Source organism: Chelonia mydas, chromosome 27, assembly GCF_015237465.2.
Source record: "Chelonia mydas isolate rCheMyd1 chromosome 27, rCheMyd1.pri.v2, whole genome shotgun sequence".
NCBI classification, from domain to species: Eukaryota; Metazoa; Chordata; order Testudines; family Cheloniidae; genus Chelonia; species Chelonia mydas.
In genome coordinates, this window is record NC_057860.1 from 1,627,042 (window position 1) to 1,640,825 (window position 13,784).

The 13,784-nt window shown below is 60.6% G+C and overlaps 1 protein-coding gene across 1 annotated transcript in view; it reads right to left on the reverse strand.

Annotated features, from left to right (window-relative positions):
• FMNL1 (formin like 1) overlaps nt 1-13,784 on the reverse strand; it is a 68,180-nt gene that overhangs the window by 21,007 nt on the left and 33,389 nt on the right. The window contains exons 5-9 of the mRNA XM_043536841.1: nt 12,009-12,092; nt 10,061-10,201; nt 6,712-6,820; nt 4,548-4,624; nt 3,973-4,066 (exon numbers count right to left, since the gene is read on the reverse strand). Coding sequence (XP_043392776.1) covers nt 3,973-4,066; nt 4,548-4,624; nt 6,712-6,820; nt 10,061-10,201; nt 12,009-12,092 — 505 coding nt within the window. The remainder of the gene's footprint in view (nt 1-3,972; nt 4,067-4,547; nt 4,625-6,711; nt 6,821-10,060; nt 10,202-12,008; nt 12,093-13,784) is intronic.

The window sequence follows — 13,784 nt, forward strand, 5'->3', positions numbered from 1 at the left end:
AGCCCCCCATGGCCCATCCTGCAGTGCCAGCAGGGGCTCGGAGAACTCACTCAATACATTAATTAATACCGATTCCCCTAGGATAGCACCTTCCAGCCAAGGCTCTGAAAACAACTCTAGGCACTGGAGCCTCACGCCCCCTTTGAGGTGGGTTAGTTTCATTATTCCCATTATACAGATGGGGAAACAGAGGCATGGAGCTGGAATGGTCTGGCCCATGGTCACCCAGCATGCTAGCAGCAGAGCCAGGAATAGAACCCAGGCGTCCTGGCTCCAAGCGCAGCCATGGCTGGGATGCAGGGATAGGAGAGAGACAGCACGGGTAGCTGCTGAAACAGACATGCTAGTGAACTGAAACCCGAGTCACGGAGCCAATGGAGCCCACCGTGTCCGGCCCCCATGACTGCAGGCCATGCTCCGGTTCGCTGGCCCGTCTCCAGCACAAGCGACCAGGTCCTCTGCCCTCCATTCATCGCTCAGCTGTCAGCCTGGGTTCCCATCTCCCACTCGCCTCCCGCTAGCCTCAGCCCAGCTCCCTGCTGCTGCGCCCGGGAATTCAATCCAGCCTGCAGTCCATGTCACCCAATCGGCCCCTTTGTTGGAGCCCCCTTGTAGGGTTACAGCAGTAACAGAGCGACAGCTGGGGCAGCTCGTTGCCAGGCACCAGCAGCCCTGCCCGAGCATCGTATCGCTGACCGAATGGGGCCAGCACTTCGCACGCTGCCAGCGTGGAACAGCCACCACGCAGGGGCCCTCGGCACATTGGTTCTGTTCCACCAGGGCAGAAGGGGGAGCAGCAAAGGGCAACAGCAGGACATGGTGTGATGAAGTGGGACTGTTCTTAATGTTTCCTCTGAATATTGTGGAAGTGCCTCAGTTTCCCCTAGGCAGTTCTTAAGTATCTAGGGGGTGGGGTAAAGGTGTATGATCATTGCAGAGCCCTAGAGGGCAGGTGTGTGCAGGAGTCTGGACACAGAGAATGGCCGACACCCTGTTTCCTGGCCACTGATGGCCTGGGCCCTTCCCCCCTGCAAGGTGAGAGCTAAAGGGTTGGAGAACAAAGGAATCAGGTGACCTCCTGGCCCGGGAAAGGGACAAAGCCCAGAGGAGGAGGGGCTGGAGGGAGTTTCAGTTTGGGGCTGGCTGGGGACATGGAGTGAAGGGCGGACGTGGTTGTCTGGCTCACTGCCCCCCAAAATGGACCCAGCTGAGGGGTCCTGTTCTCTGCACCTACAAGCTCTGTGTTAGACCATGTTCCTGTCGTCTAATAAACCTTCTGTTTTACTGGCTGGCTGAGAGTCACGTCTGACTGCGGAGTTGGGGGGCAGGACCCTCTGGCCCCCCCAGGACCCCGCCTGGGCGGACTGGCTGTGGGAAGCGCAGGGAGGGGCAGAGGAGGCTGAAGGCTCCGAGGTCAGAGCCAGGAAGGTGGAGCCGGGTGAGCTGTGTGTCCTGCAGACTGGCTGCTCCCCAAGAGGAGACTTCCCCAGAGTCCTGCCTGGCTTCCTGGGGAGCAGTTCCCGAGCATCGCCCAGAGACTCCGTGACACACGGCCCCGGGGGCTGCTGGGCAGGACAGAGGGACACTGACAGCGCTATGCTGGGGTGCAGGGCTAGGCTGGGGGGCAGGGCTAGGCTGGGGCAGCGTGGGGCCGCCAGGCAGGACATGGGGACACTGGCAGACTTCATGCAGGGTCCCCAGGACTCTGGCACAGCCTCTGCCCATCGCTTGCCACCATTAGCAGCTCCACACTCAGGAGCCCTTCCCTCAGTGCCCCGCGCTCTCTGGGCGGGGAGGTGAGGGAGCTTTCCCCAGTGCTTGGCCTTCCCCCGCGAGAGGCAAATCTCCGCCGCTGCGTGAAGTGCCCCCGTCCCATCCCATGCTGCACTAGAACCTCCCTGAGGGAGCCCAACGGGAGACGCTGGCAGCAGCCGGGCACTGCCACGCCTGCGAGAACTTCACGGCTGGCAGCGCAGAACCCGCACTGAGTGCCTGGCAGAGGAGCTGGGCATTCCCCTCTCCGGGGGCACGGGACGTGGGGCCGTTTCAAAGGGGCGTCAGACCCTTCCTTCAGAGCCGCGACGCCAAGGGGTCAGAAGTGGGGGGATTTTACAAACCCCAACAGCAAGAGGGATGGTTTCAGGAGCCCAGAACGGGGAGGCTGTTCCCCAGGGACGGCAGGTGGGGGGGGCGGCTAAATGTGAGTGGGACGGAAGATTGTAGGCTGGCTCCAAGGTCATTTGGGGGAGATTTTCAGAAATGTTTAAGGGCGTTAGGAGCATGACTCCCATTGATAGCCAATGGGACTGTGCTCCTAGCTCCTCTAGGAACTTCTAAAAGACTTCCCCTTCCTGGCTGTATGGGGGCAGGGCAAGACTGGTCATGGGCGGAGATACCGTGCTGTATCACCAGCTTTCCAGGCAAGGCCCTATGGTCAGAGCCAGGGTCGAGGAGTAGGAGACCTGAGGTCCATTCCTGCCTCTGCCACTAACTCACCGTGGAGCCTTGGGTGAGTCCTTTCCCCACTCTGTGCCTCAGTTTCCCCATGTGTACCATGGTGGGTAACTGTGACCTCCCTCCATAGGATTTACAAGAGTCAATACATCAGCGTCTGGAAAACACCTTGAGATCGTTGGCAGAAGGGGCTAGAGAAGGGCGCCGGATTGTTCCTTGCTACCACTAAGGGCTGGCGCAGAGAGGAAGAGATGGGAAACCTTCGGTATGGCGTCCATCCGACACCCTGCGACACACCCGCATGCCAGCTGTCAGCCCTGGGCAGGGAGCCACGGAGGGCAGAGGTCACGTTTTGACCCCAGTCTGAACACCCCCACCTGCAGTCAAGCCGGAGCCAGTGCTGGGGGCTCCCAGGAGGCAGCAATGGCAGGAGGGTTGGTTCTTGCCCCAGCACTGGCAGCAGAGACATGCCCTGCCTCTGCCCATCCTGGCTAGAGCATGGGGTCCTTGCCCCCTGCTCTGTCTGCAGAGACACGCCAGCTCTGCCAGCCAGGGCATGCTGCGGAGGGGAGGGAGGGGACGGAGGGGAGCGTGAGCCAAAACACACCGAGCTGGTGAGGGGCCGGCTGCCGTGCAGATGCCCGCTGGGCACGCGGAAATGTCTGTGTATTCCGGGGAGGGAGGACAGGCTCCAGGGAGCGGGGCTGTGAAGGAATGGGGGATTGCAGAGGGGAGAGGGTCCCGCCACTCCAGCACTGCATCAGTGCCAAGGAGAGCCCCTCATGGACCCGGCCCACAAGATGTGAGGCAGGGGCTCGTCAGAGAGAGACGTGCTCCATGATGCTCCCCCCCAAGCCAGAGACCTGTCCCTCAGAGAGACCCCACCTGGGCCCAACCCCATGCTCTGCTCAGTTCTGGCACAGGGCGGGCCGGCCACGCGCAGCACCCACGTCCTTACGCCGAGGGCACAACGTGGTCCTCGGACTGGAGGGGAGACGTAGCTCAGACCCGCCCACAGCAGCGACCAGGTTACCTATCTGACTGGCCAGAGCCCTAGAGAAGGGCCGTGGGGTGCAGCCCTGCGGAAGAGACGGGGCGGGAGGTGATCGAGCAGGGCTCCCCCAGCTCCTGACACGCACAGACACAGCAAGGCGGCACCGAGGGACCAGAACCAGGCTGCTCAGTCACGGAGCGTAAATTCCGGTGGCTGCCACCCGCAGCCTCGTCCCTTAGTACCTGGCGCGTCTCCTCTCCTCAGACCTGGCCCAGCACAGCCCCCAGCAGGCAGCTGGGTACCAGATGGGGAAACTGAGGCCTGGGGAAGGGCAGGGATTTATCAGAGCTGCACTGAGAGTTGCTGTCGGAACTGGGACTAGGAGGCAAGAGTTCCTGGCTCCCACCCCTAGGCCAGGCCCCACCCCCATTGCCCCCCATCCTCTCCAGCAGGGGCTCTGAGATCCTCAGGGCCAGCCGGCTCCTGGACCCCACCGGCTCCGACCCGGTCGCTGGGGGACCCACCTCTTTGAAGTTGTCAAAGGCAGCAAGGATGATGTCATGCCCTCCTCGGACCAGGCACACGGCGGCCAGCAGCTCCAGGACGAGGGCTTTGGTCCTACAGGGAGAACACAGGGTCTGACTCCCTCTGGGGGCTGCCCCTTCTCTTTGGCACCAGCCACAAGGTGCTCGTCTTCACTCACAAGCCCCCGCACAGCCTGTGCCCCCTCCCTATGGTCTCCAGTTCACTCCCAGGTCCATCAGCCCCCTGCCAGCCTCCATTGCCCATATGTTAACCTCTCAAACAACGTGTCCCGTGCTGCCCTGCATGCTGGGGGGAGCTCCCCAAAACATCAGCAGAGCTGCCTCCTGACCCTCCTTAAATCCTCCTTTGCTGCCATGCCACAGCCAGGCCACCGCTGACCAGCCCTGTCTCGCTGCTTCCTTGTGCTCCCCCATCTCTGTCTGCAGCTGCCGTCTCTTGTTTCTTACTTAGCCTGTCAACTCTCTGGGACAGGGCCTGGCTTTTTGTTGTGTGTTTGTACAGCACCTGGCGCAGCAGGGACCCACAGCATGAGGAAGAGGGGCGGGGAGCATACCTGGGGTTCTTGTTGTTCAGACTCAAGGTGATCTCGTTGACACAGGCTGGATGGTTCATCACCAGGCTGAATCCAGACTAGGGGGAGAGGCAGGTGTTAGCAGGTTTCATAGCATCATAGAATATCAGGGTTGGAAGGGACCTCAGGAGGTCATCTAGTCCAACCCCCTGCTCAAAGCAGGACCAATCCTCAACTAAATCATCCCAGCCAGGGCTTTGTCAAGCCTAACCTTAAAAACCTCAAAGGAAGGAGATTCCACCACCTCCTTAGGTAACGCATTCCAGTGTTTAACCACCCTCCTAGTGAAAAAGTTTTTCCTAATATCCAACCTAATCCTCCCCCACTGCTACTTGAGACGATTACTCCTGGTTCTCTCATCTGCTACCACTGAGAATAGTCTAGAGCCATCCTCTTTGGAACCCCCTTTCAGGTAGTTGAAAGCAGCTATCAAATCCCCCCTCATTCTTCTCTTCTGCAGACTAAACATCCCCAGTTCCCTCAGCCTCTCCTCGTAAGTTGTGTGCCTCAGCCCCCTGACCATTTTTGTTCCCCTCCGCTGGACTCTCCAATTTGTCCACATCCTTTCTGTAGTGGGGGGTCCAAAACTGGACGCAATACTCCAGATGTGGCCTCACCAGTGCAGAATAGAGGGGAAAATCACTTCTCTCGATCTGCTGGCAGTGCTCCCACTAATGCAGCCCAATCTGCCGTTAGCCGTCTTGGCAACAAGGGCCCACTGTTGACTCATATCCAGCTTCTCGTCCACTGTAACCCCTAGGTCCTTTTCTGCAGAACTGCTGCCGAGCCATTCGGTCCCTAGTCTGTAGCGGTGCATGGGATTCTTCCATCCTAAGTGCAGGACTCTGCACTTGTCCTTGTTGAACCTCATCTGATTTCTTTTGGCCCAGTCCTCTCATTTGTCTAGGTCCCTCTGTATCCTATCCCTGCCCTCCAGCGTATCTACCTCTCCTCCCAGTTTAGTGTCATCTGCAAACTTGGGGTGGATCCCACGCCTCACCCTTCCCCCACACGCTCTCTGAAATGCTTGTGTGTCTTTAAGGCAGAGACCACCTGGGCAGGACCAGAGGGGCACGGATTGCAGGCCCATCGCGCCCAAGGTGCTGGCAAGCCCCCTGCCAGCTGCTCTGCCCCCTCTGCCGGCCCCCACAGGACCCGACACACCAAGCTGAGCCAGGCCAGTTACAAGGACCACAGTGAGGAGTAGCTGATGCCATGGGCATGATGGCGCTCAGAGCCCCCTCCCCTGCCGAGGAGAGACTGCAGCACTTAAGGGTCTCCCTCGTGGACCAAGCCCCCAGGCTCAGAGCCGCAGGGAGTCCAGGCTTCCAGGCAGCACATCAGGAGGGGCTGCAGGGATGGCAGCTGGGGGCAAGAGGGAGAACCCAACCGGAGGGGAGGGGAGGGGAGGGGAGGGGAGAAAGGAAGGAAGGGGGAAGAAGAGGAGGAAGGGGGGATGCTGGAGAAAGGGATGCAGGGGACAGCAGGAAGGTGGCCGCTCAGTCATGTTCAGGTTTCAGGCCCCCATGCGGTGGGACTGACCCTCTGGTCAGCACAGCCCGCCCAGGAACGCCCCCGGGGTGCCGGGGGGAGCCCGCACTCGCCCCCACCCCGTGTGCCTGGGCTGGAGATGAATCAAACAGCTCACTGCCCGAGGGGCAGGCGAGAGGTCCCCAGCACCATCTGGGCTTCGGGGACTGTCTCCTGCTGGGACCCCGCAGATTAAATGGTGGGGGCCGCTGGCACTGTGCCTCTGGGGTCCCTCCATTTTTCCGGGCGGCTGGTGGAGTCCGGGCCAACGCCGGGCGGGGTGATTTCCCTGAGACTGTCCCAGAGAGTCAGCACTTGGTAACAGCTGAGGACAGCGAGGCTCCCTGGGGTGGCTCACAGCTAAGCGGGGCCGACACTCAGCAGGGAGATCACAACGCCAGACACGTCTCTCCCCGGCTGGCTGCTGGGAAGGGCGAGGGGCTCCCTGCCCCAGAGTGGGGGGGCTCTGCTCTGCACTGCCTGGACAGGGAGCTCCAGCCCGAGGGTTACCGTGGTCCCTGCACAGCCGCACAGAGCAGGACCCAAGCCCCCCTCTCTGCCCAGGAGTCTCCCACCCCACCGGGAACTGCCTTGCTGGCGAGCGTGCTTGGCCCACCTGGTAGTTCATGATGGCGCGCAGACACATGATGCAGACGTGGACGTCGTCCTTCTGGCCGATGATGCGCGAGTTCCGCAGAGCCTTCCTGCTGGGCGCCGGGTTGAGTCTGGGCCAAAGGGAGAGAGCGGGTGACGCCAGGGAAGGGCTCGGTGGGCAGCACAGCCACAGAAAGCACCGGCTGGGGGCCTGGCTGGCTCAGACTGGGAACGGGGTCCCCTCTGACCCGTCCACAGTCTGCAGCCCAGACACCCCCCCACAGGCCGTCCTGGCAGAGAGGCCAGCGACTGAGTGGGCCGGGCTCTGCCTCGCGCCAGGACAGGACTGAGGCCCTGCGGTGGGTCGAGCGGGGCAGCTGCTGAACCTGCTGCGGGAAATCAGGAGAGGACCCTCGTCCGGTGCCTTTCACCAACACTACGGGGGCTTATGGCCTGGAACGACCTGGCATTGCGGCTGGCCGGGGAGAGCAAAGGGCACCGGCCAGGCCCAGTCTGCACCCTAGTGCACTGGTGATCTCAGCTGGCTGCGGGAGGCTCACCGGGGCGCATAGGAGTTCATAGGTGGCCTGGGTTTACTCTCCTGATCGCTCCAAGGGGCGCTGGAGGGGACGCTTGGGTGGACTTGTTGAAAGAATGTGTGGATCTGCTGGTTCAAGGGGCAGCACCTGAAGGAGGATTGCGGCCTGCAGGACAGGAGGGAGAAACAGTCCTTGATGGGGAGGTGCCCTCCTTGGAGGCACGTGGCGGAGTGGAATGGCGGGGGCTTGGCGACCTCTCTGGGGCACAGGCAGATGGCCAGGAGGCCTCAGCGTCCAGCAAGGGAGCAAGGCCAGGTTGTGCGCTAAGCACCACGCTCTTCTTACAGGCGGCTAGAGGGCCCAGGGCCTGGATCTTCCTTGGCTTTACCACCAGGCCCTGCTCATCACACCTCTGATCTTTGCATGCAGTGAACTTCCTTTGCCTTTCCATGCTCCCATTTCTAAATATCCCGTCCCTAAAGAGGGTCCCTGCCCTGTCCCTGTCACTGCACTGGCAGCTGCTCCCGCGTCCCAACCCCTCCGAGCGGACGGCACACATTGACACCCCCACAGCCCGCAAGGGCGCAGTCTCCAGGGGCACCCGTACGGGCTTTAAGCCAGTAATTCTGGGTTGGGTTCCTGAGCAGTCACTGCAGGTAGCAGCCGGGTGAGCCGGGAACTCAGTAAGTCCCTATTGATTCTTAAGGGTATTTCTGCTCTGGAAATCAGCTGGCACAGTGCCTGGGGTGCCATGGCTATCATCTCTCTGGCTCCATGCCCAGCGTGCTGTGGTTAGGTGATTTCCTAGCTGCCAGCCTTGCAAACACACCCCGAGGGGTGGCGGGGGACGACACGCCAGGCTCTTTCCTCCTAGCACATCACCATGAGCAGCCAAGGCTCTGCAGGCCAAAGCAGGCTCTCGACACCACCTGCGCAGCCCTAGCGCTACCCAAAGGAGCGATTCTCCGCATGCACAAAAGGCTCCTCCCCCGGCTAAACAGGTCCCGCAGCGCTAACGGGGTCAGACTCCGGCTCCCCCTGCCACCCATGGCTGGGCTGGCCCCACAGGGCCAATGGGATCAGACTCCAGCTTGCTCCCCCTGTGGCTAGGCTGGCCTCACAGGACCAGTGGGGTCAGACTCCAGCTCCCACCCCCACCCCCTGACTGGGCTGGCCCCACGGAGATAACAGGAGTAAACACCTGTATCCCTGAGTCAGTAGGTCTGACTGCACACAAAGGGAGCGTGAAGCGGCACCGTAGGACGACCTTACACACGACTAGAAACAGAACTGGGAAGTGAGCCAGAGCCTGACCCCAAGCACTAGGAACCCTGGGGCAGACGGCAGAGCCAAATCTCCACCATCCCCAAGAGCGAGCCCTGGTTACCTACCATGAGACACGGCCCGAGGGAAGCGTGCAAAAGAAGCCTGTGGTTAGAATGTAGGAGGGGAACGGGCATGCACAGAGCCGCATGAGGTGAGCGGGCTTTGAACTAGAACCGTCTCCCATCAATATGGATCAGAACCAGCCAGATTCAGCTTGGGTGTGGGTGGGTTCAGCTCCACAACGTCCACATTGAACATTTCACCTTGTTTTCAGATCCACAAGATTTTAACCTATTGTCCTTTTAGGCCTCACAACCTATCCTGTGCTAGCATCCTGATGGGGAAACCGAGGCACGGGAGGGGACAGGACTTGTCCAAGGTCACATGGTGAGTCAGGAGCAGAGTCGGGATGTTTTAGTGGTCAGGGCACTAGGTTCAATTCCCTGCTCTGCTACAGACCTACTGTGTGACCCTGGGCAAATCGTTTAGTCTCTCTGTGCCTGAGCTGGGTGAAATGGGGACAATGGCACTTCCTTACCACCTGGGGGTGCTGAGGAGAAATACATGAGAAGAGGCCAGTGGTAACAGATAAGTAGTTACGATAATTTCTCAGGGACAGAACCTGGATTCCTGGCGCTGGGTCCCCTGCATTAGACAGTCCGTGCTTCCTGGGGCTGCGGGAGTGGGGTGTAATTCAGGTACAGATGTTCTCTGGGTCACCAAGCTCCATGTTTATCAGTTTAGGGGGCAGTTGTTAGAGACCCCCCAGATTATCATTTACCCACACTTGGCTTCTGGCCAACATCAGGTCAGTGCAGTTTCTGGTGGTCCTCTAGCGGCTACAGCCCTGACCCCGCTGCGCAAGCGTCACTCAGCCACAGCCAATACACGCAGAACTTGAGGAGCAGTGCTGGACATTTATTTCTGGGTGGTGGTGGGTCTTCTTAAATTTATTTTTATTTTAATTGTGAAAAATTTCAACCGGCTCCATTATTCAGGGCTCTAACCCTTCCCTGACACTCACCAAGCCATTAGCCTCAGTAACATCCTGCAGCATGGAGTGCCACGAGTTAAATATATGGTATGCAAAAAAGGAAAGGTGGTGGGGAGAGGGGTGGGTTCCTCAGACCAGCGACTCCAGGCTGTACTGACTCCAGATGGGCAGCGGGTCAGCACCAGAGCAACCGAGACAAAGCTGTGTGTGTCGAGATTCGTAAAAGGCCAAGTGCAGTGGTGCCCCGGGCACTCCCACAAGGGGAGCTGATGTTCTGGTGTGTGTGTGGATGTAATTCTTCCCCACTGGGAGCTGGGCACCTCCCTCCTGGCCCAGGGCAGAATCAGGCCCACGAGCTGTGCTAACTTTGGGACGGGAGAGGACTCTCTGCAGCCTGTTTGCTTGGCCAGAAGAACCCCGACCGGATGGCTGCCCACTTGCAATGGCCTCTCCTCCAGTATCTCTGAGCAGAGCGGAGGGCGGGGGTGTCCCATGCTGGCTGCGTGTGTTACCTGATAGTCAGGTGCCTCGTTTTGGAGGAGCCCTGTGTGGGGGACGAGGAGCTGCTCTTGCTGAGGTCCTCCATGGATCTGTCCGGGGACTTGCCCTTGTCAGAGCCCGGGCTCCCGTTATCTGCGCTCTCCATATTGTACCTGGAGCCACACACGTGAAGACAGACGTGTGAGTCAGCAGAATGTAGTGAGGCCTCATATGAGGCCGCAGGATCCCGGCCAGTGGCGGGGAAGGGCAGACCCAGCGACAGAGCCCGGTGAGAGGAGGTCCCCCGGCACAGGTACCTCACGGCTCCTCGGCAGAGGCCCCCACCACTCGAGCCCAGGGGCAGCATGAGACTGCCCAGCCCAGCCCAGCTCTCGCTCCTCTGGGACTGCAGAGACTGGCCCACACCAGCTCGCTCCCCCCGCCAGCCTCCAGCCCCCTCAGCCCAACGCTACCACTCAGCCAGCCAGAGCCACACGTAGCCGCACTCGCCCAGGGCAGGTACTGCTGCCACCACAGCCCTGCATGGCCCCACAAACGCCCCCGGGGACCAGCAGTGCCACGGCCGGTGGCTATGCGCAGGCGCGGCCCAAGGCAGCAGGTTGAGGGAGTGGAGACGGACGGGCTTTTAGGGAGATCTCTGCAAGCTGCAGAAATTTCAGCACCCAGGACAGGGACGGACAAGGGGATAGGGGAGGGGAACCGCTCCTACATATGGGGCGACATTTGTTAAGGGACCGGGGGTTTCAGAGATTTTAAGGCCAGATAGGGTCATCTAAGCCTGTCCTCCCGCACAGCACAGGCCCCAGACCCGCCCGCAGGGGTGCCACCCGGCCCAGAACGTCTCAGCTAGAGCAAGTGTCTCAGCCGTTGCCAGTTGGTGACCCCGTCTCTGGAGCCAAAATCCGTGCAGCCCCCTCAGCATGGGCGAGAGAACCGTCCCAGTGCCCCTGTGCTCAGCCAACCCTGCCTCTCGGCTGGGGGTTAGACTAGATGGCCCCTAACCCTGCGGGTCCGGGAGCTGTGCATGTTCCCAGAGGCTGGCACGACGCACTTGGCCCTGAAGGCTCAAGGCGCATGAGGGGAGGGGGACGAGACCTTGCTTGAGATGGTACCAAGACTCTCAGGTGACTGGCCACCCCCGATGGCCTCTCATGCCACCCCTGGCGAAATGCCAGGCTTGAGCAGAGCTGTCAGGAGACGGCCAGTCTTGATCTAAACACTCTCCAGGATGGAGAATTTACCCTGTTCCACTAGTCGGAGTTTGTCCAGCTTCAGCTCCCAGCCCTTGGTCTCATTCTGCCAGGCTGCTCAATCCCAGACCCCTCTGCTCTCAGAAACCTGCTCCTGGTCACACGGGGCCGAGGGAGCCCCGCTCCCACAACCCGCTGGCCTCCCATGAAGAGCTGGGGCCCCAGCCCTCATGTCGCATGGGGCAGGCTCGTGTGGCCCCTCCCCTCCCACGACCAGTCCAGGACAGGCTCTACTGCACTAGGGGCTGGCACTCCTTGCATGACACCCGGGGCCTGGTGCCAGAGGGCACAGACTGGTGCACGGGTGGAAGGCTCCTATGGCAGACACGTGGGCTGCCCCAGCCTGTGGCTCTTGGCCCTGCCCTCCCGGGAGGCTGCTTTCAGGGACTCCTTCCCAACAAGCCACAAAGAAAGCGAAGGGGCCACCTCCCCCCCAGCTCACGGGCTGCTAGCGAGGGACGCAGAGGGCAGTCTAGAGAAGTCGATCTGTGGCCGAAGTCCAGAGCCAGGCCCTGTAGACGCAGGAGCAGGGCTCCGATGAAGCATGGCGCTCAGGCAGGTCTGCCGCTTTAGGCCTGAAGTCACAGGCACGACTCGTGCTTACAGCTCGGCGCGGGTCTGAAGCAGGGCCGACGCTCGGGGAGGAAATGGCACCCGGCCCATCGCCCTCCCCTCCCCGGCAGGAGCAAAGGGCTCAGCAGCAACTTACGTGACGGCACACTGGGCGAAGGCGAGGTATTCCAGCAGCACGTCCAGCCCCTTGTTCTCCTCGTTCAGGAACTCCTGCACCCAGCTGGGGGAGAGGAGGTGCGTTAGCCAGGGAGATCAGGCAGGGACAGACCAGCTGCACCGCCATCCCCAAGCCCGTTTCTCTTTTCTTCCTTTGCTTCCTTTCTAGAGCGTCTCTCCCCACAGCCCTCCCCTCGGGCCGGAGCGACCCAGCCCTGTGGCTACCCCTGCTCAGACTGAACCCAGCTGTGACGGGTGTGACGAAGCAGGACTGTTCTTAATGTTTCCTCTGAATAGTGTGGGGGTGCCTCAGTTTCCCCTGGGCAGTTCTTAAGTATCTAGGTGGTGGGATATGGGTGTATGATCGTTCCAGAGCCCTAGAGGGCAGGTGTGTGCAGGGGTCTGGGCACAGAGAATGGCCGACAGCCTGTTTCCTGGCAACTGATGGCCTGGCCCTTCCCCCCTGCAAGGTGAGAGCTAAAGGGTTGGAGAACAAAGGAATCAGGTGACCTCCTGGCCCGGGAAAGGGACAAAGCCCAGAGGAGGAGGGGCTGGAGGGAGTTTCAGTTTGGGTCTGGCTGGGGACATGGAGTGAAGGGCAGACGTGGTTGTCTGGTTCACTGCCCCACAAAATGGACCCCGCTGAGGGGTCCTGTTCTCTGCACCGACAAGCTCTGGTTTAGACCATGTTCCTGTCGTCTAATAAACCTTCTGTTTTACTGGCTGGCTGAGAGTCACGTCTGATTGCAAAGTTGGGGTGCAGGACCCTCTGGCTTCCCCAGGAGCCCGCCTGGGCGGACTCGCTGTGGGAAGCGCACGGAGGGGCAGAGGATGCTGAATGCTCCAAGGTCAGACCCAGGAAGGTGGAAGTTGTGTGAGCTGTGTGTCCTGAAGACTCCCCAGAATCCTGCCTGGCTTCGTAGGGAGCAGTTCCCGAGCATCGCCCGGGGACTCCGTGACAACTGGTGGTAGCGGTGGGATGTACTGCACCCCGTGGATGGCACTTCCTGCAGTAAGCAATGGGGGAGCAGTAAAACGAAGGGGGATTGATGAGGACCAGGCGTGCTGAAGGCTCGGAGAGGAGCGGTTTCGGGGGGCGGTTAACCCCTGGGAGTGTGTGACCAGCGAGAAGGACTGTGCAGTAATAGGGTCCCCCGGGGACTGTGGTGAGCCGTCTCAGCGGCGGAGAAGCCTGCGGCTTGGCCCTGGGAGAGAGAAGGACTTTTGCAGTAACAGGGTCCCCCTGGGGATTGCAGCGAGCGGTCCCAGGGGCGGAGGAGTCTGCAGCTCGACCCTGGCAAAGAGGTGGTGACCTCGAGAAGGGCTGGCACACTAGGGGTTCTCCCTGGAAACCGTGGGGAGCTGAGAGCACACAGGCCTGTGAGTCCACAACAACTCGGGAAGAGCGGAGTCACAGCCTGTCACCGTCTCCTGAAGAAGGACATTGTAACTGTGTGCAGAAAGAGAGGGTTGAGCATTGGAAAGTTCACCAAGGCACAGTTAATCGTGCAGCTGGAGGAGGATGACCGTTCTAAGGAACAGATTCCTGACCCCAAATGGGACTAGAGCAGGATCTCAGAGCAGCTGGAGTGGTAGCCAGGCATCCCCAAGACTCCTGTCCCTGACAAGACGGGGGTCTTCACGATTGGGTTCCCCATCCGGGGATCGGACACGGACGGGATTGGAGCTGAGTCCAAGAGAGCACGAGGACTGTGAGAGACAGCAAGAGCCCGAGAAAGAGCTGCAGAAGCAGCAG